General features: G+C 43.3%; 1 protein-coding gene and 1 long non-coding RNA gene across 3 annotated transcripts in view; one reads left to right on the top strand and one right to left on the bottom strand.

The window, feature by feature from the left end:
* Window positions 1–1,041: 1,041 nt before the first annotated feature.
* The window catches only part of LOC143378766 (very long chain fatty acid elongase AAEL008004), a 57,125-nt gene continuing 33,545 nt past the window's right edge, over window positions 1,042–24,621 (bottom strand). For both annotated transcript variants that reach the window (XM_076830730.1, XM_076830731.1), the window contains exons 3-6: window positions 24,070–24,260; window positions 6,897–7,034; window positions 6,172–6,414; window positions 1,042–6,086 (exon numbers count right to left, since the gene is read on the bottom strand). In XM_076830730.1, the coding sequence (XP_076686845.1) occupies window positions 5,736–6,086; window positions 6,172–6,414; window positions 6,897–7,034; window positions 24,070–24,260 (923 nt within the window). In that variant the 3' untranslated portion in view covers window positions 1,042–5,735. The remainder of the gene's footprint in view (window positions 6,087–6,171; window positions 6,415–6,896; window positions 7,035–24,069; window positions 24,261–24,621) is intronic.
* LOC143378786 (uncharacterized) lies at window positions 22,919–24,244 on the top strand. The gene is made up of 2 exons (XR_013088360.1): window positions 22,919–23,264; window positions 23,962–24,244. It is a non-coding gene; the product is annotated as an uncharacterized LOC143378786 (long non-coding RNA).

Raw genomic sequence — 24,621 nt, 5'->3', positions numbered from 1 at the left:
AATCATCAACTCCGCCCCTGTCCAACAGTACAATTCAATCGCGATTACCTAGCAATTACATTTTTATTTGTAAACGAGCGTACTTTTTACACCGATCTCGTATCTAGAAAACATCGATAACATCTTCCGCTGAGAATATTTCCGACTCCATCCTGTTCATTAACTAAATGAGGCTCCCATGGGGTCAGTCGATCACCAAAATAAAAAGGACACCGATTTCCCTGCGTTCATGGCTGAAGGCAACTCGCTCCTTTTATATTCACTTTATTCTCGTGTAATTCTCCCCAATTATGTACAAAAATATAATGAGAATCGATAATCATTACAGAGTTCGTAACATTAGGTAGGTACATGACGATGTGTGCTCTTCTTGTCCCCTCGTGGTGTACACGGTCCGACGCCTTTCACCTCGGCTCAACGGATTCTAAATAGCGAAAGACGATCGATCATCGACTGAGCGTCCGTGTATAAGTCTCTTTCCTTTCCATCTACACAAAAAACGTGTAGTCCGAGGGACAGACCTATGGCTGTATATATCGTGTGAACTCGGGTGTTTCGTTTCTGTGTAGGTGGCGCCAGGTAGAGCGCGCTCGCGCGCGCTCCGGTGCAGAGTGGGAGAATCGGTGGAATCGATAAAACGGGGGTGGGGACTTTGAACCGTTTGGCGGGCATCGCGAAGGAAAAATAAAATTAAATGCAGCTTGCGCGTTAGAAGACTGAATCTCGCCACTTCTTGAAAAGTGGCCGTTTCGAAGTCTGCGGGATGCGCCCGAATCGGTACAGATGAGCATCGCGATCAACATCGTTCGAGGCTTCGTTACAGAAATGATTCGTGAGCGTTGCAGGAAGCTTGCACGAGCACGCCCGCTGTTTCGCATCGCTGCTACTGTACACGATTACAGAGTTCAATATACACGATCGTATAAATATATTGAGACACGAAAGAGTCCACGGATATCGGGGCGCGGAGATTCTCGGTGGTCGGGAAATGATTGGGAAGATACAGCTGAGGAAGCGAAAGAAGTTAATATCGAATGCAGATAGTTTGGAAAAGTATCATTCTTAAAAATAAAAATGCGTTCGAAAGCAAATAGTCGTCGTGTTAAAAACATTAACTCTAGTTATGCCCTATACGTTCCAGTCTCGCTGACCGTACACGGGTCAGGGGATGTGCCTAAGGCCGCCCTGACCCGCACAGGAGTCAGTGGACCCAGGAACGCGTTGGTATCGGTAAAGCCAACAATCGACGAGAGAAAGTATTTCACCGATATCGTTGCTGTCCAATTAAAATACCCGAACCAATCGGCGGCTTGCTCCTCCCTAAATCTACTCTTCCAAAGAAACAGCTGCCGATCGGTATGGCTGCTTTTCGAATGTACCGGGGAATTGAAGCGCGAGGGTGTAGGATCTCGCTCGTCGCGGTATGTAGAATTCCACCTAAGAGTAGACCTGCGCCCCTACCGATTGCCAACCGACCGATCACCCACGCCGTAGCGCTTCCCCCTGCCGGTTCCCTACCAATCAACGGTATATCCCTGCGCGGAACGGGTCTACTCTTAGATGGAATTCAGTACAGGGAGAAAATGAGTCGGTCAATGAGGTCGCAGGTCGATGCTCAAGCTGTTCCGGTTAATCGAGCTGCGAGGATCATCGACGGATTCCTTTTCTCTAGGCAGAGTACGAAGCGGTTAATGGCGACATGTCTCGGTCACAGAGCTCGCAACGGGGAGCCTCGGACAATGCGAGAATCCGGGAAATCGTATTCGCTAGTCGTCGAGGTTTTCGTTAGAAAAGTGCACGGCTCGCCAGAGGAGTGGTGCTCGCGCGTGTACGTTTTTAGAAAAGTACGAAACTTGTACATCGGGAAGCAGCCTTTTCTTTCCACCGCGTCTAATTAAAAGGAACACGGCCTCCGCTGTGACAATAAACGACAGCTTTGTACAAACGCGAAAACATTACGAGCTTCCGCTAGAACGTCATCAACCGTGGCTTATTGTCCTCACTGACAGACACGAGTTGGATCGACAGAGGGGTTCCTCCTCCTCCTCCTCTCCGTGTTTCGCCGCCCTACTCTCGGAACGCAACGTAAACATTCTTTGCGAGACTTTAACAGGTGCGAAATTGCTTTGTCCCCTAATGCTAAGCTATCTTTACAAATGTATCAATCAAGTGTCCACGAGAGGAACGCACTGCGCAACGCCTGTGCGTGGTGTCTCGGTTTGCACGGTGGCTGTGCAACGGAACTGTATAATAGATGGAACGGCAATGCGAGTTTACGCGCAACGGGAGAGTGAAGAAAGGACCAGCGATTTTAAGCAATTAATGATATTACTCACTCTAACATACGATCGACTTAATTCGTAATCCGGGAACGTACAGGATGTTTCAGAACTGTAGTTACAGAGTTAACTCCGCTGACGAGAAAGGAAGAACGTTCGCACGCAATCGTTCGTTGGCGAAATTAACGCAGGGGATGAGCGAGGAGTTATCGTGAATAAGAAAAACAAATTGGAACTACAGATTGTGTATCTCGGTTCTACTGAAAGAGCGAACAGAATTATAACAAGACATATTAAATAACCATTGGCTTAAAACCTAGAAAACAATACGCGTAACGCAAAGGTTAGTCTGCGGACCTGCAGCGATGGTAAAAAGGAAAGTTCAAAGAACGAGACGCTACGAAAGTTATCAATAAGTTGACAAGTGAGGATCTCCCAGAATAGTCCAATGATATTAACATAATAAGACTAGTATTAACGTCACTTGCCCCACACGTACAAAATATTATTTTCGAGACTCTCCTTCGACTACCACTGTAAGTCCATTGGGATTTTCGCTGGCCCCCTTCGCGGGTCCTATTAACCAGCTAAGTTTGTACCTAGAGCTTTGAAACACCCTGTATACATCTCTGCGACTTCGCGCCAACGGAAGGGAACAGGGGAACACTTTGAGCGTAGATTCGTTACTACAAAGATATAAAAAATTATTCGCTAAATCGTTACTCGACGATCAATTCCTGTATACTTTGGAACAAGCGGCGACGACAAGGGCCCTTGCCAATCGGGCGACGAAAAGAAGTGTAAAAGCTAGAAGCTACCGTGTCAGAAGGAAAAGATTAATTTCTCTCTCTCGGATACATCGAAACAATAATGCTTGCAACCACACGCTGCTTTGTTACGTATATATTTAACAGTCTTGTCGACGTTATTTTCTCGTATTTTTTTTTCATCTTTTTATTATAAATCGTTTTCAAATATTTCTCTAATACGTTACTTTAAAACTTGGCATAATAAATTTTTTTTTTTTTTAATATTACGAATACTTTCACCAAGAAAGCACGTCTTTGACACACCCACCGTCTCGTTTAAACGCCAACGTCTCTTTCCATCCCGCAATCTGTACCGCGATCGATCTATCTCCTTGTAAAAATATACAACTGCTTTTCAATTTCATAGGATCGAATTGTTCTCTCTCTCTCTCTTTTACGTTCATTCCTCAGAGTTTGTTTTATTTCGGTGCGGTCATAAATAAAAACCTTCGTATATATATATTTTTTTTTCTCCGTTAATAGGAAGAGTACAAAAGTTTCGTAACCTTAACAAGAGGATTTACATACGACTCCTAGGGTGAACGTTTTCTCTTCTTCTTCTTCTTCTCTTTCCCTCTATGCGGTTTTATAAACATATACATATGTATACTCGAACGATTGGCGCTCGACTTTCCTTCCTTCATAGACCTGACCGGATCGAGCAGATAATTTCGTTAAAGAGAATCTCGAGAACTCTTCGGAAGCTTGATTCCACACGCCTCGAGAGAGGTACGTTTCGATTACAGAGGTTCGATTAGAAAAGAAAAAGAAAGAAAGAACAAAGCATGGCTCCACTCGAGCTGTGAGAAAGCTGATCCAGCGTCGCGATATCTACGGGGTGTACGATCAAGAATGCACAGGCTGATATCGCAAACCGAACGAGATACGAAATTCTCTACCTCTAGGAGGAAAAAAGAAGGAAACAAGTTGTTCGTACCTCGCTCGGTGTCGAGGTTACTAGCCTAGCAGCATCCTTAAGGACAATGTTAAGTCTACGGAGGGTTTCTACTATACATCCTTGAAAAGCTCTCGCCCCAGAGAAATCGTACGGCGCCAGAATTGACCGAGAAATCAGGCTGGAACGTGCTCAACGATGGACCTGAGGTTCACGACTCTCACGAAGCTCGTAGACAAAATGAGAACATTATAAAAGAGACTCGTATCTGAACCAGGACTTTGGTGAGATACTCGAGTACATCGCTAATTTGTTCCCGTGGTGAGTAGCGAGGAACACATTTGGCGGCTTGATCTTCAAGTAGTATATTCCGGCTCGCTCAGATACGAGGTGTTCCCACGGTTCTCGGACGCTTTGCAAAGGTGGAACAGCAATCGCGGCACGCTCTTTGGTCCAAGGTCCCTCTACGTTCAACACAGGGACTTAACGTTGCCCTCGTACGCTCTGCTAACGTGATCGCGGCTCGCTGTGCCGCTAAACGTGGTGGCAGAGAACCAAGCTTCGAGAGGAAGGAGCCGGGCACGACCGCCTCCTTCGCGCGTGTCGACAGACGCTTACTTTCTACGACGAACACCAAAGCTTTGAACACAATCGGGGCAATAGAGAGACAGAGGTCGGACAACGACAAGGGAATCGCGGTTAAAAAACGGGGATCGTGTCCGCTGCGCGTCCCAGACCGGCGAGAAAAATGCCTCGTATCACGTACAATATGTACAACCCTCGTCGCATGGCAGACGCGCGGGCGCACGGTTACAAGTAGAGCGCGCTGGGCGCTACCGCGTGCGTACGCGCGGCTGGGAGAGACAAGAACAGAATCACCCCGTGTCTACACCGACGGGGATCGGTCAGCGTCGTCGATTTACTAAGTGGATCGTGTGCGCGTTTTAATCCTGTCCGCTGGTTGCTCTGGTCTCTGCTCGCATTCCTCCGTCGTTCTCGTTTCGCTTTCGCTCGCGGGGTGCCGTGGACGGTGAACGATCTACGGCGCCCGCGGCGCACCGCCGCGCCGGCAATCCCGTTGCGGGCGCGACTCTTAAACGATGATTAATTAATTAATTTACGGTACGCGACAATACAGAAGTGTGTGCAGAAGAGCCCCCTTTTTTTTCCTCGGGTAATCAATAACATTATCGGTAAGAGTTTTCTTTTTTTTTTCCTTTTCTTTTTTAAACATTTGACACACCCCACCCACCCCCGCACCCAACCCCCATCGTCCTTACCCACCCTTTTTACCCTCCCCTCCCCCGTTGCCCCGCCAACCCCGTTGATCCTCGGGCGAGGACGGACCCGGGCGGATCGCGCGTCGGCTCGCGGACGACGGTTGACGCGGCGAAAAGAGTTTCGAAGCGTTGTTCGGCGGGAAATTGAACGCGTGCGCGGCTGGCCCGCCACCCGGCCGCGCGCCCGCGCCTGAACACAGATCCCGCGGTTTAATTAACTGGCTTGGTCGATCCTCGCGCGGTCCCGTGCCGCGTTGAGGACTTCCGGCAGGCGGGCGGGCCGGATCGACGCCAGCGATCCCCTCGCTGAGCGCCGGCGCGATCGAGCCGTGTGGTGACTTGAACGTGTCGTGTGATTACTATTATCGTTATTATTAATATTCTTATTATTATTAATATTATTATTATTAATATTCTTATTATTCTTATTATTCGGTGTCCCGTGCTGTTTCCCCCGAAGCTGGGCCGTCTCCTAAGGGAGCTTCTTCTTCTCCATGTTGTTGTTGGCGACGTAGCCGTTGTTCGTCCCGTTGCTGTAGCAGCTGTTGTACTCTTTGTTGTAGATGGTCGCGTACGACGAGACGCCGTTCTGCCGCGGCGCGGAGTCCTCCAGCACCGGCATGCACAGCCCCGTCGAACCGTTCTGCTGGCTGTGCTTCGTCGACCTCCTCGTCTTGTCGCCGTACTTCGCCTTGTAGAAGTCCGAGAACAGGCCGAGGAACAGCACGCCGTGCAGACCGATCCAGATCATGAAGCCGCGCGGGTAGTTGCACTCCGTGAACAGCAGTTGGAACTGGTGGCTCATGATCAGCACGAATTGCACCTGAAACGGTATGTTACGGTTATTAGCGCTCTCGGACGAACCCTGGCGAGTCTAAGGTCCGGCGCGATGCTAAGAAGGTACTCACCATTTGCAGGGTAGTCAGGTACTTCTTCCACCAGATGTACTTCTGATACTGAGGGCCCATCGCTGCCACCATGTAGTAGAAGTACATTATTATGTGGACAAAGGTGTTCAACAGGGCGAAGAAGGTGCTGTGGCCACCTGGCGCGAACTTCAGCCCCATCCAAACCGAGAACGGCATTATACCGTGATGGATCACGTGGAGCGTCGAGACGTGCTGATTCTTTTTCCTCAGGATGAAGAAGAGCTGAAAAAGCGCAATGGCCATTTTAATCAACTCTGCTGCCCTCCAGTAGAGTCGAGGACTGTGCTTCACAGCCCCAACTCTGCTGTGGCTACCAGTACTGGCGCACCCGGAGGGCAGCCAAGGGACCCTGGCAACACCCAAACAAAAATAAAACAGGAGATTAATGTAACCACGATTGAAGTAATTCAAGAGCTTCGTAAAAAGAAAGCAGGATTCTATTCTTTACATAAATTTTTATAATCGCATGAATTTCCATTAAAACTATTGTCATCCCTTCAACTCGACTCCCCCAAAGATTAAACCCTGAGTGCGCCACTGGCTATTAGGAATCACAAAGAGCAACGCATTGCCACCATAAAACAGCGAGCGCAATTAATGTTAACCACCCCTCGAATAATTCATCGTCTCAGAGACACCGACCCGATGAAACCAGCACGGCATGTGTACCAAGGTAGAAAAGCCAAAGAGAGGAAACCACTTACGGTGTCGAAGAACTCGGTGAACTTGCTGATGTAGTACCACCAACACGTGTTCGCCATTCTGAGCGCCATGGGGCTGTTCGAGTAGTCGACCGGTTGGCACCGGAAACTGTATCCTTTCGCCCAGCCGCTCATCAAGTACTGCAACAAGAAAACGCCGGAAAGTGAGGACAATATAAAAGGGGAGGGGGTGCATCGAGCGGGGAGGGAACGCCGCCGACGACGGCGACAATCAGGCATATAGAGGTACGATCGCCCGCTTTTCACTCGAGAGAAACTCTGTCTCGCTCGCTTTGTTCCGATCAAGAAGCCGGGAAAGCGTCGGGGAGAAAGGGGCGGCGGTCGCCGGCGGAGGGGCAGAGGGATGGATGGAAGGGAACAAAAGGGAGTCCTCGGCCGTGCGTTTCTGTCGCAAAAGACGACTCGTCGTCGGCCGTATTTAAAATTCTGAAAGCCCGCGCCCGCTCCTTCGGGAATTACGGACAATGGGCTCTGTTTGTTTCGCGTTCCGCGCTTTTTGCGAGTTTTCGCGGGAACCAGGCCACGGTTCTGCGCGACCCTAAAACGCCGCCGGATCGATTCGCGCGTGCAAACCACGCTGATGCCGATCAAAACGTCGAAGGAGGTCGAATCGCTCCCCCGACGCTGATGCTCCGGTCGGCTAGATATTAAGGGTGAGTTCGAGCGCGTATGGGTGGAGGTGCGAGTCTGCTACTTATCCGCGCACTCGTCGGAAGACACTTTCGTGCGAGGTTGCAGGGAAATGATATTAGCTGTCTTTTATATTAACAGTTCCAGAGGCCATGGTTTTGGAAAATATGTTTTTCACCCTTGCAGGGTGGATAGCATCGCAACTCGTAAGCAGGGTTAATTTTTCCCCATAATTTGTCAGTTGTAAGGTACTTTTTCTTGCACAACTCAACTCTCTGCTTTCAAAATGAAATTGGGGAGTCCTTGTAGAAAACAGCGTAAGTGACGAAATTTAATATTTTGTTGTTTTTTTTTCAGCGGGAAATTTTGTACGTGCCAATGGTGATGCTGCAGTGTAGAATTGATTTTTGGCACTTACAGTGTGTTCTGCGAGGACTTTTTAATTATTAATGCCTGCGAAACACCGGCCGCGCCATGCAAAAGAAGATTGCAAAAAGAAAAAGAATTTCTTAAAGTTAGATAGTTCACGCTGCGATTGAACGTAAAAATTTTTATATTACATAATAAATTTTTCTGAATTGTTAAATAAGAATTTAAGAGTACTTTCACCAGTGAATAACGTCGAATCTTCTCTACTGAGATTTTCTATCGTAATTCATACAGGTTCTAATGCTACTAATAAGATTTATTATAAATTGTAGGTGTGTTTATACGTTCGCGATTAACTAGTAATATACAATTTGAACTAACTAAAAATTCAATTCCGAAAATAAATGAGATTTATAATAATTTTCGTAGACTTCAATTTCTCGAGAAAAATAGTATTTCTTGAGAAATAAGAAATAAGTATTTATAAAATTTCTCGAGAAATTCTCGAGAAGGAACACTAGTCCCAGCAGATTTTTTGAGTAGGACATATGTGACCCGGAAGATTAAACACGGTTAAACACTTGCGACCTTCTGTAGATATTTTATATTATGTATTTTTAATATATATATAGATATATTATACATACATATTATAAACGTATTTAAAACATTATTATTTATATGTTACTGCTTGTGATAAAGAAACAAGAACAATGTTTGAAAATACTTAGTGGGACATATGCGTCCCGGAAACGCATAGTCACTACTTTATGCTCAATAAGATAAGTAAAAACATAATAATGTAAAAACTTTTAAGCGAAACAGTTATACCATACTATAAACTGAAAGGCTACGATAAACAATTTCAGAAAATTGTTCAATTTCGCGTGTAAAACACGAGATTTCTATAATTGCGAGTCTGTAGCTAGACACCCTGCGAAAATAAAACTTATCCGTCACGTTACTGCGTTGCTTATTCCCATGATTGCCAATCAAAGATAGTAGTAGATTAACAGAAAAACAATAAAACAACGCACATATATGGCAGGTATTATTCCACAGACGATCGCAAACATTCACTGGGACATATGTGTCCTAAGAGGACCGAAAGGGTTAAAGATACTTCCTTATCCCCCAAAGAAGTTTAATCCAATATTAGCAATAGTTTTTTATCGAAACAAATCATAAATATCAGTTATTTTTTAGGCTGTTACACGAGGTTGCCCTCTTAAGTCGGTTAGAATCCTTCCAGCAATCGCTTCTGCTGGTAAAATTGTGAACAAAGCTTATTCCGATTTTGGTTTGGCTTTGGAATGAATATTGGGGGTGTTTTGGACAATATTTTGGATGTTTCTCGAAAAGCATCGACATGAAAGCACGACGGCACCAATCGAGATGTTAAATGCCCCCTGATGGATAACTAGTGCTATCATTTAGTACTATCGACGCGTGTAAATCATCGTAATCGTGCACTTCTTTTATCCGCAATCTGCGGCCTAGCGAAAAGATTAGTCAAGAACTCCTCGCAACCCTGCTCAATCGTTACGTAAAAACATGTCTTCTTTTATCGACATTTACACATGAGGTTAATCTCGTAATGATCACAACGTGATCCAGTTTCGCGTCGATTAATTAATCACGCGCGTATCTCGATTGCCGGAAGCCGCGCGGAGCGTGGCACGGAAACGAAAATCCGCGAGGCCGTCGCGGTTGTCGCGGTAATTGGCTAAAGTGGCACCGATTGTATTCAAAAAGAGCACGAACAACGTTACGATTATCCGCGAAGGACTCGCCTCGAGCCTGAAACTAGGCGGAATCCAGCGGAAACTCGGTCAGAAACGGGCTTAGAGCGTCTGCCATCTTTGCAACCACGACCCCAAATCTGATTAGGGTGCTATTCACTCCTAAAGTTATGCGACAACTCCTTCTAGAACTTAGGATTCGTCTGGATCGAGCCTAAAGCCGATGAATTTGTAGCGTGTAGCAGAAATCATCACTTTGTTGATGGAAATATGGAAAATACTGCAGAGATAAATAGCTTCGCGATAAGAGTGATCCAGTGGTTCCCAACCTGTGGGTCGTGACTAGGGCTGTGAATATTCGAATAGTTTAGAATACGAATAATTTCTTCGAATATTCGAGAATTCGAATAATTAGTAGTCCAATGTTGGTTTCGTGTCAGTATTTATGAATTTATTAAAGATTAATAAAATTCCAAATTTATCGTTTGAAAAGTAAAGAGAAGAGAAGAGAAGAGAAGAGAAGAGAGAGAAGAGAGAGAAGAGAGAGAAGAGACAAGAGGAGAGGAGAGGAGAGAAAAGAAGAGGAGAGAAAAGAAGAGAAGAGAAGAGAAGAGAAGAGAAGAGAAGAGAGAGAAGACAGAGAAGAGAGAGAAGAGAGAAGAGGAGAGGAGAGAAAAGAAGAGAAGAGAAGAGAAGAGAAGAGAAGAGAAGAGAAGAGAAGAGAAGAGAAGAGAAGAGAAGAGAAGAGAAGAGAAGAGAAGAGAATTCCACAATAAAGTGTGAAGAAATATCAAATTTCTCAAATTCCTATTCGATACAAGCCGAAATTCGAGCACTCTGAATATTCAAATATTCAAAAAAGTTATTCAAATTCTCTGATATTCGAGTATTCGAAGAAGTTATTCGAATTCGCAGATTCGAATACTTAGATTATTCGAATATTCGTTACAGCCCCCTGGGGGTCGCCGCAGGTATTTTTAGTTAACGATTCTCAGGACTCATTTACTCCACGAAACAAGATAATTCGCTATGTTAAATATTTTTAAATATATTTAATATAATATGTATTAAGATACTTATATATTCTGAAGTCCCTATATTAAAATTTAATGTTTCCTCTACCTTATTAAATTTACCCTACCTTATATGGGGAGACTGGTCGCAGGTCGTTTGAATATTATAAAAGAGGGCCGCTACTCAAAAAGTGTTGAAAAACACTAATAATCAGCTCTTTTCTCTACTTCACTTCAGAAGTCTCCCAGCGATCAAATAAGTCACTGTTGGGGATCAGCTGTTTCTAAAAGCTCCCACCTTTTCGCCCTCCATTCGAGGTTCATCGACTGCCGTCCAAAGAAGTTGCAGCCAGACATCTCTCTCTCTCTCTCTAGACAAATCGTTGCATTTTGATTCCACCCCGCCTTCGCGGGATGAAATTCCGCGCGAGTCGTTCGGAAGTCTTCGAGAAGCAAAACAGGCGGCCGTGCAGGGCAAACACCGCACTTTGAATAACTCATGGCCGCATAAGGCTGGCTCTTTCTATCTATTGAAAAATTCTATGCATCCGTAAGCGAGTCACGGCCGCTGTTTTGCACGCGGAAATTTATCGGCGTTATTGCTCTTTTTCCCCGTCCCTCTTTTTCATCGAATTAACCGCCGACGGCGTAATATCCATCGCCCCGGCGGGAAAGGTCGGCCCGAGAAGAACGAACGCCGCATAAACGATCAGGCGACACCGGTAATTCCATGTAAAGTACCGTGAAGCAACTTTGTACCTGCGGAAGAAAATCGCACCGCCGGGCTAGTAAACACGGAAGCGCGCATTACGCCGATCATCATAATAATTATGCAACAAGAAACGCATATAGTAATTCGACAATGTATTCGATTATTTATGCGCGAATCGCAATGAAATCTAGATTGATGTTGTCACTGAGCATTAAAAGTCACCCAACTTTCCTCAACTTTTTGCCCCTTATTTTCTTACAACATTTGTCATAAGACGCAATAATAATCATTTCGGTGCAACTTGTCAACAAGCTGCGAGCAATATACTTCGCCAACGGAGCACATAATTGAAAGCTGTAACTATAATTATGTTAAATTTCAAATTATACTTGCGCGAAAAAAATTCACAGACCTGCAGGTAATTACGTCCGTTTCGCACTTCGAACTTAGCCACCTCGTGAACTGGAGCACTCAGGCACAGTCTGTGACGTCCGCGAAATGGAAAATTTCGTTCGGAAAGACGCGCTCTGAGAAATATCATCCGGGCGAAGCTACGAAGAACGCGATCCAGTGGCGTTGCGAGGTGTCGAGCTAAGTTTACAGTGGAAAACTGCTTTAGCTTCGAGGGGACCACCGCAAGCTGGCCGTAAAGCAGCTCGAGTGATGGGCCCTCGACTACGTTCGCTAGGATTTTACACAGCGATTAAGTGATCTTCCGGCGGCTCCCCTTTGAAGCGCGGTGGCCGTTTTCTAGTCCGATCGGAATCGCTGAGGAGGAAACTTCCTTGGCGGAGAACAATCTACGGCGGAGCTCCGTCGACCCCGCCGGATGAAAAATGGACGCGCGAGGTCCGTTCGAGATCGATTTGTCTCATTTCCTTTGAAACTTGGAATTAGATTTCCCGACGGCGACCCCGGTTTCTTCCCTTCGGCGGCCGAGGCCGCTGACCCCGATCTCCCTCGAAATCAGTGGAGGGTTCATTATCCGCACGGCTGTTCGGGAATCGTGGGCCATTCTCAGTGCATGCTCACGAGCTTCATCGCGGGCTCGTGGCTACTCACGAGTCAGCGAGACAGACTCCGGAGCCTTCTCTCGATTCCTTCACACGAGATATCTAAATTTGAAGCATCTCCTTCCTGTATTTCTTATCTCCCATCTGGCATACCAGAGGCAAATTCCTTATAGGACATTTAAACGGGCTGCTTGATTATGTGGAAGGTTCACAAGCCAATGAGTTCGTTAGAATTAAAATCGAGATTTTCGCTGATTGTCCTCTGAATAATTTTGCTCAGTAATTCCGTCATCAATATGAGTATCGTCGCCATCTATTGCTCGCGTATGAAAGTAGTGAATCAATTCAGTTAGCAAATGAAAGCTTTGAGAATAGGAGTGTTTGAACTATGTACCTCATTTTGAGTTTGGGACTGAAATTTATTAAAAAGTCGAAATTGAAAAATTCAAAGTGTACGTATTTCACAAGTTGGTCTGTAGTTTGCGTTGACAAATTTACGCCAAACTGGATCAAATTTCAAGTGAAAATATTCATTCGTTCAAGAGTTACGATATACACGGTGTTTGCAAATGTAGTTTCGAGATAAACGGCTTCATAATTACCTAAGTCGGGTATGCCAATATCGCTGTGCGGAGCCGTTACACGACGGTGCATTTAATTTTGCGTTCAGCACTGTAATTTCCGTAATTATTTGAATTACTTCATGAATTTCTGTTGTAAATGTTCACAAAGGACGACACTTTCAGAATAAATAATAATGTTGCGCCGGGGCGTTAGGCGCAAAGGAGTAGAGTAATAAGACAACGGACGCACACACGACATCACTATATTTGGTACATAGGGCAACATCGGTTATAAAGGCGCGACCCGCATGCCCGAACGCAATCGCGTTCGATTCAGGACCAGTCTTCCTGTCGGCCTCCCGATCGTCCTCTTGAAGGGAGCCGACCTTCTTCTATCTTCAGCTACGAGCACCAGCAGGCTATGCACGGGCCTATACCCAGTGCTCGTAAAAATAATTAAAAAAAAAAACGATTTTTCGAGATTTCAATAACCCCTTATGGGGGTATACCCGTTTGAACCCTCGGAAAATGTGTACATTTTGTGGATTTTTTTTACAAGTCAACGGCTCGATGAAGATTTCCCGTTTTTTTACTATCTTTACATAGTATTATGAACTACTTAAGAAAAAAGTTTCAGTTAAAAAACTATTGTCTTTCGGAAGTTATGCATACATATCCGAAAGTCTCTCGATTTTAGACGGCTAAACGGTGGGCCTAGAAACTCGCGCTACGTTCAACCAATTCACTTCCAATTTCGCATGCAGGATCGTAATAAGATTCCACATCGGCCAACGAGGACTTTTTTTATTCCGATTCTCCGTTTATTATTTATAAAGAAAAAGGTGGTCTTTTCTGTTAGAAAAATGTAACTTTACCTTTGATCTCTCACCATTTCTTCATTTTTCAAAATTTTCAAAACCGGCTCCGTTGGACGATAGCTACTGACATACTTTATAAGAAGATTTTATTGCTTTTAATTTCAGACACGACATAAAGCTGTTTTAAGGCCCACCGTTTAGCCGTCTAAAATCGAGAGACTTTCGGATATGTATGCATAACTTCCGAAAAACAATATTTATTTAACTGAAACTTTTTTTTTAAGAAGTTCATAATACTATCTAAAAATAGTAAAAAAACGGGAAATCTTCATCGAGCCGTTGACATGTAAAAAAATCCACAAAATGTACACATATTCCGAGGGTTCAAGCGGGTATACCCCCTTAAGTGTCCGAAAAGTATTACAGATTTCTGCCGTATAAATTAATTCAGCAATAAAGCCGATTAATAAGAATATTACTAATGGAACACGAGGTGGGGATACCGATGCGTTTCCCAAAGGACAGCCCCGATGCAGTTAATAAAGCTCTACTGCGGTCGACCGAATTTCCGCGGACCTCGCGTTATCGCGTTATCGCGCCACGCGACATCGAACTCGCGCCCGGGGGGGGGGGGAGGAGGAGGAGGAGGATCGTTGCCGTATCATCGACGGTGACACGGCATTCCATTAAACTTGACCGTGTTAAACAGCTAGAAAAGCTCGCGCACGGCCGCGTGGGTCGGAGCCGCTAATGAGAACACGCCGCGCGTACGCTCACGGCGTTTCTGTGTCAAGGGCACGCGAGTCGCGCGCGGATCTGGCGTTTAGAGAGCTAGCGCACGCACGCGGACGGCAATTTTCTCGGCGGCTTATCGACGCCGATTAGAATTTCGCCCGCGCCGCGCCGCGCCGCCCCACTTTCCCGCACCCCCGCCGATAACGCTCCGCGATCCTATTCGCCCGATGCCTCCGCTTTATTGTTCTCCGCGCACCTCGCGGCAATTCCGAGGATCAGGCTGGCTCTCAATGAACCGAGGAGATCAGGGAAGCGGGCGGCGCGACTTAACCCTTCGCGCTTCGATCGCTCAGATAGCCTTCCACGGTGGTCTGGTTAAAAAGTAATCACTTTTTATCGAATCTGATTACGTAGCTGAATTTGTTATAAAAAAATACGTCGTTTTTGTCTGAAAGATTTTTCTCTGCAGTGCGTGGGTTCCGAGATATCGGGGCAAACGTGTTTTTCACCCTCAAATTTAAGGGCTGATTTCCACACCTGGATATGGAGGTTTGCTGGTAAAATAAATGCGTGTCAATTGTTTGTTTGAGATCCATAATGTATGCAAAATCGGCGTGTAACAGTTGGGTGATGTTCTTTGTTTGTGATTTTAGTGACAATGGGATTGTTTTTTGTGTAAGGAGTTTTTAGATGGATAGGTCAGCGCTGGATTAACTAGCACACAAAATGAGCACGTGCGTAGGGCATTGGGAGAAGGGGGCACTGCAGAAACTTTCTGAATTTTAAAATTTATCTTTCGTTACAAACAGTTTTTTGTCAAATTATCGGAAATGCCTAAGAAATCGTAAGTACATTGCGTTGAAGTGATCACCCTGTATTAGTGAGCCTCAAAATCTTTCAAGGGTCCATTCTACTTTGCCGGTCGAACAAGAGGCCTATTTTTATGAATTTTTTTCAGGAGTTAAATATATTTTTCTTTTAGTTAAACATTTATTACTCATTGCTGTATAAAACTGTTTTTTTCATATTTCCAAAATATAATTACAAAGGTGTGGATTTAAATCCCAATATTTGTGGCTCAGTGAGTGAGAAATCCACACATTTGTAATTATATTTTAGAAAGATGAATAATACTGTAGGGATGTTTGGTGATCAGGGCAGGAGTAAACTGCACACTCGTGGAAAAGTAAAAAAGGCTAATTTATTATAAAAGAATAGGTTCAGGCGATGATGCCTCTCGTTCGACGGACTCCGCAGGACTGCCTTCATCCATTCTTATCTTGCGCTCCCCGAGATTCACACTTACAACACACACACTCTTGACACGCACTCGGGTCACCCAAACTCTCCGCATGCATTCGACGAAACCATTCAAACCTCACACCCCTGACGCATTCGATATCCTACTATAAACATCCGCTCTCGATCCCAATCGCTCTGGCCCAAACATACTTTGTCAATCAGACAGTCTTCGCACTCCCACAATACGATTCTATACAGCAAGGAATAATGAACATTTAACACCCCCCAAAAAACATTAAAATCTGTACATTAGGTGTTGAAAAAAAATCATGAAAATAGGCCTCCTTTTCGACCGGCAAAGTAGAATGGTTCCTTAAGGGGAGGTTCTGGTCTAGAGCCCCAAAAAATAGGTGATATTTAGGAATTAATTAAAGGAAAACTACTATATATAATTTAATGGGACTTGTTGCATTGTATTAAGGATGTCTTATGTTATAGAAATATATTTTTTGTTTTATAATTAATCAGTGCAAACAGCCCTGGGGAGTCGTTAAAGTTAAGGCGTCAAAAAATTGATCCAAATCGGTGGGACCTGTATCTCTAAAAGTTATTATCCGATTCGACTGAAACCTTTTTTATTTTGAAGATTATTCTTTTTTCTAGGGGGTGAACTAAAAAAATTTATAAAAATTACATTTTTTTTAGAAAATAACGACACTTCACGTTTGAAATCACTTTTCCCTGTATTTTTCGTCCTTTCAACGCCTTTAAAAATTATAAATTTTCAACTTTTTGTAATTTTTTTTAGTTCCCCCCCCCCTAGCCAAAAGAATAATCTTCAAAATAAAACAAGTTTCAGTCGAATCGGATAATAACTTTTGAAGATACAGGTCCCACCGTTTTGAGAACACTGTTTCGAGAAAAACGCATTTGAAGTTTTACGTGAGCGCCGAGTAGCCGGTTGTGACCCATGTATTTGCCGCGACTCAAATGCCTACAACTTGGGGAATTTTACGAATTTCAACAAATCCTTTTAAACCCGTATTCCTAAGAGATTGAACATTCGAAAAATGAAATAAAAGAAAAATCGACATTTAGACCAGAACCTCCCCTTAAGTGCCTAGACCTTCTGAAGGTGTTCATTCGGCCCTGAGTATCTTGGGAACCGCTGTGGCGGAGTTTGCTTGGACGGACAAAGGTGTTCAGGATCCAGGGAACCGTGTCATGGTGCCACGAAAATGGCATTCCCACTGATTACGGTACCCCGCAATGTGTACCCATGGTAAAATCGAACGGTCCACGTAGGCCCTCGCCGCGTTCTAATAGCTGCTGCTCGCCAAGAAGAAATCCTTTCTGTTTGGTGTGGCCACGCGCTCCCTAAACTACTGTGCAACCGTTCGAGTGCACTCGAAGCAGCGGAACAGCTTGAAATTCGCGTCGACTAAGCCCCTCGTTTTATAATACTTCAGCCCGGCACTCGGCTGTTTGAACGACGTATCAAGCAGCTCGACGAAATTCAAGTAACTCGAACGAAAGTTCGACGAGCTTTGTCCAAAAGTCCTCGACGGCTCCGCGAGAAACTGCCTATTCGACTCTACAAAAGAAACGATGATCGAGGAATTTCCACGGAAATAGGATAAATCCCATTCCATCCGAAGGATCGGCGCCTCTTCTTTCGCGCCTGACGATGTCGCCCAACTGTGTCGCTCTAATTGCCAGAACTTTGCTCTTCGAATTTCACGCGAATATAATTCGGCCTGTTTCGCGAGCAACGTGATTCGCTTTTTCTCTTTCTTCGACTTGGTAAAAAAGCTGATCAAGTCCATCATTGCGTCCTAAAATCGTTAAGGATTGGTGGAAGCAATTCAATGGTCCTTGTACGAAACACTGTAGTGCCAAAAATCAAATTCTGTATTATAGTATTACCACCAGTGGCGCACTCGAGATTTAATCTTGGAAGGAGCCGAGTCAGACGACTAAAAATATTTTTAAGAAATATTCGTTTAATGCAAATCCAATAAAATTCGTTAGGTGATTATCAAAATTCATTTGAGAAATAAAATACGATTTTCTTTTATTAAGCCTCTTATTCGTGGGTGCCATTGCCTTATATTTTAATTTTGGCACTTGCAGTATTTTCTACAAGCACTCTTCAATTATTTTCCAAGTTTTGTACAACAATAGATTAATAAATTATATATATATATATATTTATATATATATTTTATAACTTTCTTTTATTTTTTATCTTTCTATGTAATAATGGTAATATTTTTGTATCTCTGTACACTAAAGGGTTTCCCGTTAATAATAATAATAATAATAATAAAATAAAAATCCATGTATCGGGTGACTCAAATAGTTTGCAATAGCTTTAAATTATTACCGAGATTTATTGTCACAAGTTGAACCTTAAATTCGCGTTTACCGAGAATTAAGAAATATGGAGGTGATCGTTCTAACCGATAAGCTAACGGTGTACAAGATTCTTTCAGCGGGACTGCCTCGAAACTCGTGGCAGTTAAGGTTAATGAGACTGTATCAGCGGTGATGGAATTTCGCACTTTACACGGGCGTAACGGAGTTGCCGGCGAAGAAAATGACTTCCGCGCGCGTAGCAATATCGAAAACTAGTCTCAATACGAGTGAAGGATCGCGGGTTGCCTTGAAACGCCTCGGTATCAGCATAGAGAAGCAAGTTCATGTTGCAAATGGACTGAAGAAAGCGTACGACGCCGACCAGATTATCGAGATCGACGTCATGCGTGAGTCATTACGCTGATAATGCCCGATGCTTATTATAGCTCGCTCGTATGCTCCGCGGGAATCTCATCAAGCCGTGCAGTGGATCAAATAAGGGGCTCGCTTGTACAGAGCGATCCAAAAGAAACGGGCAGAAAAATTTGGACGCTGTGGCAGTTAAAAAAAAATACGTAAATAAAATTCTATAATCCGAGTCTGTAAATTAAATTAACTTTCTGTGTAATTAAATTAGAAATCTTCAGAATTACTTCTCAAATTAAATAACAAATTTATAATCAGAGATAAATTAGGCGATATGTTCGTTTACAAATTCCACCGATATTTTTTGCAAAGTTCGTTTACAAATTCCACCGATATTTTTTGCAAAGTTCGTTTACAAATTCCACCGATATTTTTTGCAAATTACGTGACTTGAGAACGAAGATGTACTCGTTAGAAACACCAGGAAACATTTCGGCGTATCTACAATGTCGAACTTCGAAGCAGGGTGTCACGAGAATGATTAGCAGTTTTCCTTCGCGCGTCGAGAAGATGAATTACAAATAATATTGACAGTCGTGCCGACGGTCACGTAGAACTACTATCCTTTCGTAGATAGCTTGGCAGCTGGTCACGTAAAGAAACGCAACAGCTACTAATCAAAAATATAGCAGTGCTCCTTGAACCTTCCCCTACCAAAAGTGTATTTCGCAAAGACAGAGCGCCTTTACAAACACTCCCAAAAAAAAAAGAAATGAAACCTGTTGCCTGGACATCAAGAAACGCCCAAATCTCTAAGAATCTTCAGCGTTGAAATTGATTCTTCCTGAAGATTCTCCGCAGTAAAACTTATTACAAGAGTGGTTAATACAGTATTAGCTACTTGAGAACAATGGCGATAGGAGGACCTAGCCCAGAGGGGGAAAAATTCGCCCTGGCACCCCAAAGAAGAGGCTCTGTAAAAAGAAAAGAAAACTGGAATTTACTCTTTAAATAAATTTGTAAAATCACCCCTAATGAATTTGATAAAATTTGCATTAAAAATATTTTTATCCCTTTAACTCGGCACCCCGATGATTAAATCCCGAGTGCGCCACTGCCTGAGAAAGTACCTACAAATTTCATAGAATAAAGGTTCAACGAGGAGTATGATGTGTTTCGTTACAAGGCAACATGTTGCTTTCTTTTCGTTTGACCCACATAGAGTGTGCCAACCTTCTGGAATTGAAGGTGACGTATCTTCGGTTTGTCCACCGCACTTTTGCGACACAAAATATGAGACATAACCGTCGTAAAAAAAGGCCACCCTCGGCTGGACGCAAATGGCCCTGATCGAGCTGCTTTCGATGCCCCTGCTTGGTCCCCAGATGAGTTTTTTAGGGAAACAGGAAGCGGGTAAAGGACGAGCGGAGCCGGTATCGATCGCCGGTGGCCAAGTTAGCCTCGGAGAATGTCGTGCTGCGTTTGCAAATTTCATTTGAATTCTATTAGACTCGTTTTACGTCGGAGACGGGAAACGGAATGTCGGATATATGTCGCCTGCGAGCCATCGCCTGCCATCGTTCATGAATAAGTCCGAAGATTCATTATTGTACGACGACCAGTAGGGGCGATTTACGACTTGCCCACTTCCAGGGAGACCTTGCTAACGATCGAACGCGAAAATATCGAAGTCGATACGATGGACGAGCGCCTAGGTGCTTTACGATTCCAATCGGCTAATCCGCCCTTATCGAAGCGTTCCATCGACGGGCCAGTGCCCAAATGTCGGTGAGTTATGCGCCGCTTATTGGAGGATTGCGATTAACGGAATGGGCTGTTCCTTTTATTTCGCGGGCTCTTCGGTTTCCGAAGAAGACGCTATTTCCCACTTGCGATTCAATGTCCTCGGATCGAATTAGAGCGCGGGGCAAGCACGTGATCCAATTGTATGATGTTTCTATTTTAAACTGAAGATGGGAAGAGGGAATGGCGCTGTTTCGTAGTTCAAGGGGGGACTTTGGTTTAAGACGTTAAAAAACGGGGTTTTTGAGAATGTTTTTTTTTTTAAGAAAATTCTAAAATTCACGAAGTTATGGGAGTTTAAAGAAACAGTTATGGCTTTGACGGAAAAATTCCGCGGTTGTAGGTGTGCAAAAAAATTAAATTAAATTAAACCACTTTTTTATATACCGTGATATCTTAAGGCAAATTATTTTTTATTAATGACAAATTTGATAATCCGAACATATTTATGGGCTTTTTACTCTTTTTTTCACATTTCATTTTATGTGTAAAATGAATATGGGAGGAAGAAGAAAAGATAATTAAATTTAGAAAAGCAGAAATAATATCTGCACCTACTTATTTTTCCAATTTTATTGTATCTTATAACTGTATAAATTAAAAAGATGCTTCATTTTACTTTGCTTTTACTAGTTCTTTTTAAATAAAAAGTTAAAATTAGCAAATTTAAATGGAAAATTAAACGTTTTTCGAAATGCGGCACCACTCTCCTAAAAAACGGAAGTTTTTAGTTTCAAATTTTTAAGGGTGACAAATATTAAAATTTTGATTTTCTTTAATGCCAGTAGTGGGACAAGATGCTCAACTAATAATATGTATCCTTGGAAGAAATTTTAATTGCCAAATTTAGACGCGGTGAGAATTTTGCGTAAGGTGCGGCAACTGTCCCGCAATTACCCTATACCTGCGTCCAGATGTCGGCCCTCGGCTTGGTGCCTCGGAGTTTCGCGAAGATCGATAGCGATAGACTGGACACAATTTTTCTCATCTACATCGGCGATTCTTGCCGCCGCCACTTAATAAAATCCGACGACGTAACCCCGATATTTGAAGATGCCTCTTGACGTCACTTCATCGTCTTCGATCGAGTCCAATATGCACTCGTCGAGCGCGTCGTCGAGGGCCTCTTCTGGTAATAGCTTAAGTTAAATTTCAATGTCCGCGCGAACGAATTTCCCGAAAATTTCCGGCCGCTTTATAACAAGCGCGGCGCTGCACTTCGCGCGGAATAAACCGTGGAGAAGCTGCGGCGGGAGCACCGTCGCAGCTTAACCACGAGACCGATCTCGTGGCAACGTTTGATTATTTCTAAGGAAACCGCTTAGTCGATGGGAGAATGATAATTGGATCGACGAAAAACGCGTAGAAAGTAACGCGACGCGGTCCTACGTGAGTACGATTCTTCACTAGATAACTGTACATGGCCGCGCACACGACATACTAAACGCAAACCAAATACGATCGGTATTTGATTGACCACGCACGCGTATTCGTCGGTTTTGTCAGACGCACCGGAGCAGGCGAAACGTCACGTGGACGTAAGAGCATCTATTCCCACTAGGGTGACTCTTATTTTCGACTTTTGAATCATCTCACCCCCAGAATAGTTCCAAATAATGAAAAAAAGGTCTGTGTACAACTTGAGCCCGATTGGATAAGGGAAAGGAGCCCTTGAACATTTAAATAGTTACTTAAAAGGACGCAAAGTTGATTATATTTAATTATCCTCTAAGTTATTGATTACACAAAAAAACATGTCAAGCAAAAGTTGTAGATCCAGGCAAGGAGCATCTTTTATACTTTACTACTTTTTCTCGTGCGACAAACGGTTTTCGAAAAAAGTCTGAAAAACTGAAAGATATTGGACAATTTTTTTCCTAATTTTATGAAGTATTATTATTTTATTTAGTAGTACTATTTGTTACAATTTTAAGGAGGGACATACAGCTACTTAGATATTCCGAAATGATCGATTTCTTTTCCATGGTTTCAGTGTTTGATGTGTCAAGAATGTTTTCCCAAAATGTGGGACTGAACTTCCCAGAAATATCGAAGACAGAGCCACCCTAATTTCCACGAAACGGGAGATCCACGCAGTGGTTCCCTGAGATCTCTCGGCGAATGGGCCGAAGACTTGAGAAGACCGAGATTCAGGCGTGGCATGTTTCAAATCATTTACGCGCTATTATTTTAAAATGTTTGACGTGGAACTGGCATTTACTGAGCAAAATACGCGGAGTTGAGGAAAACTTTAGCGGGAAGTTGGAGTTTTGACATGCAACTGTTTGGTCACTGGAATGCAACAGGAATGACTCAACCTTTACTTTCGATATTCGTGCGTTATGATTCATAAGTAATAAGAAGGATGATCGTAACACACTCGAGTAGCTATGTGGGATTTTCCTGCGAGAGAGAGAGAGAGAGGGTAGGTTGGGAAATGGAAATCGCTGGGCGGCTTTTGCGATCGCGAGCTTACATCGCCGCGATGAGTTCCATTGACTGGGCGAGAGGAGTGACTTATGCGAGCCACGAAGCACCGAATCGCGGCCGACGGGCAATAACTTTCACGAATGAGGGACGAGCGTGTGGTGGCCGAGACCTGCTATTAATTATTCGAGGTGGGATCGATGATACGACGGAATGAGATCGCTTTATCGAGTTTATCAGCTGGGGCGCCTGTTTCTGTGCCACGAAATAGAACCGGCCGGACCAACACCTACAGGCTGCTCCAAGTCAACCCCCCTTTTCACAGTTGAAATAATCGAAACACTGCAATTTCGACTAATAACAAACAAATGAAACTGGAGGATTTTACAAAAGTGTGATGGGAATAAATTTAGAAAAAATTATTTTTTTTCGAAATTCCGCATCGCCATATTGTAAGATTTCAAAAACCATCGAACTTCGAGTTAAACTTTTGTTTCGATGTCTTTCAAGGTTTTATAGATATTCACCAGAACGTAAAAACTCAGAATTTCTTTAAGGGGTCATTCTGGTGATCACGCCGCAAAATTCGGCAACATTCAGGCTTTTTTTTCTCAGTGAATACAATGAATAACAATGTCAAACTTTTTTCATTTATTAAGCTAATTGTAGTGTATATGGAACAATTTTTTAAATACACTTTTAATTGTGTGTTTTTTTAATGTTATCTGGAGGCAAAAATCGCGCGTTTCACAGACTCATCTGATACAAAAAAAAAACAAACTGATTCTTAATCATTATGAGTACCGCTATCGCAGGTGCCAGAATTAGCCACGTAAGTGAAAATTTAACAAAATTGCGCGCACTCAAACTTCAAGTGAGAATGGAAAATTTCGAAACTTGAAGTTTGAGTGCGCGCAATTTTGTTAAATTTTGACTTACGTGGCTAATTCTGGCACCTGCGATAGCGGTACTCATAATGATTAAGAATCAGCTTGGTTTTTTTATTTCAGATGAGTCTGTGAGCTTAAATCACTCCCGCCAGGGAGGAGTTTCTTTTCAAAGGCGCGATTTTGAACTCCAGATAACATTGAAAAAACACAATTAAAAGTGTATTTAAAAAATTGTTCCGTATACACTACAAGTAGCTTAATAAGTGAAAAAAAGTCTGACATTGTTATTCATTGTATTCACTGAGAAAAAAAAGCCTGAATGTTGCGGAATTTTGCAGCGTGATTACCAGAATGACCCCTTAAGAGGGTCCTTGAAAAATATTTCTGCAACGTTTCAAATTGTTTTGAATTTTAGAGTTACTGTGCATCCCTTGTGAATACAGTAGGGGTTTAGCATGAAAGAAATAGACGAACCTCGTAGCAGATCCATAACGAGAACAGCGTCTGCACCAAGTTGTATACTATCAGGACTCCTCGGAGGTTGAAGGGCTTCTTATTTTCCATTATCCTCGGTCCTAGAACCTTGCTGAAGTAAGCGTAAAACATGCATATCACCATGGTTGGCAGGGGACTGCTCATCATCATCCAATGATTCACCCTGGGATCTGGAAAAAGAATGGAATCTGTTAGAACGATCCGACTTGTTGGATAATAGGAATGTATATCTCGAGATTAGTATTTTGCACGTATTCGTTGAATAAACATGAGGTTTCTATGAAAAAAAAAAAAAAAATGAAAACTATGAAAACACAGTTCTGTATTTGTCTAGAATAACTTTGAACAAGCTGGAATAAATGAAATTCTCTTCATATATTCTCTTCTTCACTGATAAGCAGGCTCATAAAAATTTCCAAAAGCCACCTAACTTTGAAAAGACAAAGTATTCAAACTGGAATAGTGCAGTCCACGATACTTGGTTAAAAACAGTGATATTTTCCCTACACTATTATCTAACGAACTTATTAT

This window comes from Andrena cerasifolii, chromosome 2 (assembly GCF_050908995.1).
Source record: "Andrena cerasifolii isolate SP2316 chromosome 2, iyAndCera1_principal, whole genome shotgun sequence".
In the NCBI taxonomy this organism is placed as follows: domain Eukaryota; kingdom Metazoa; phylum Arthropoda; class Insecta; order Hymenoptera; family Andrenidae; genus Andrena; species Andrena cerasifolii.
Note: the sequence above shows the minus strand (reverse complement) of the source record. Positions and strands in the feature narration are given on the sequence as shown.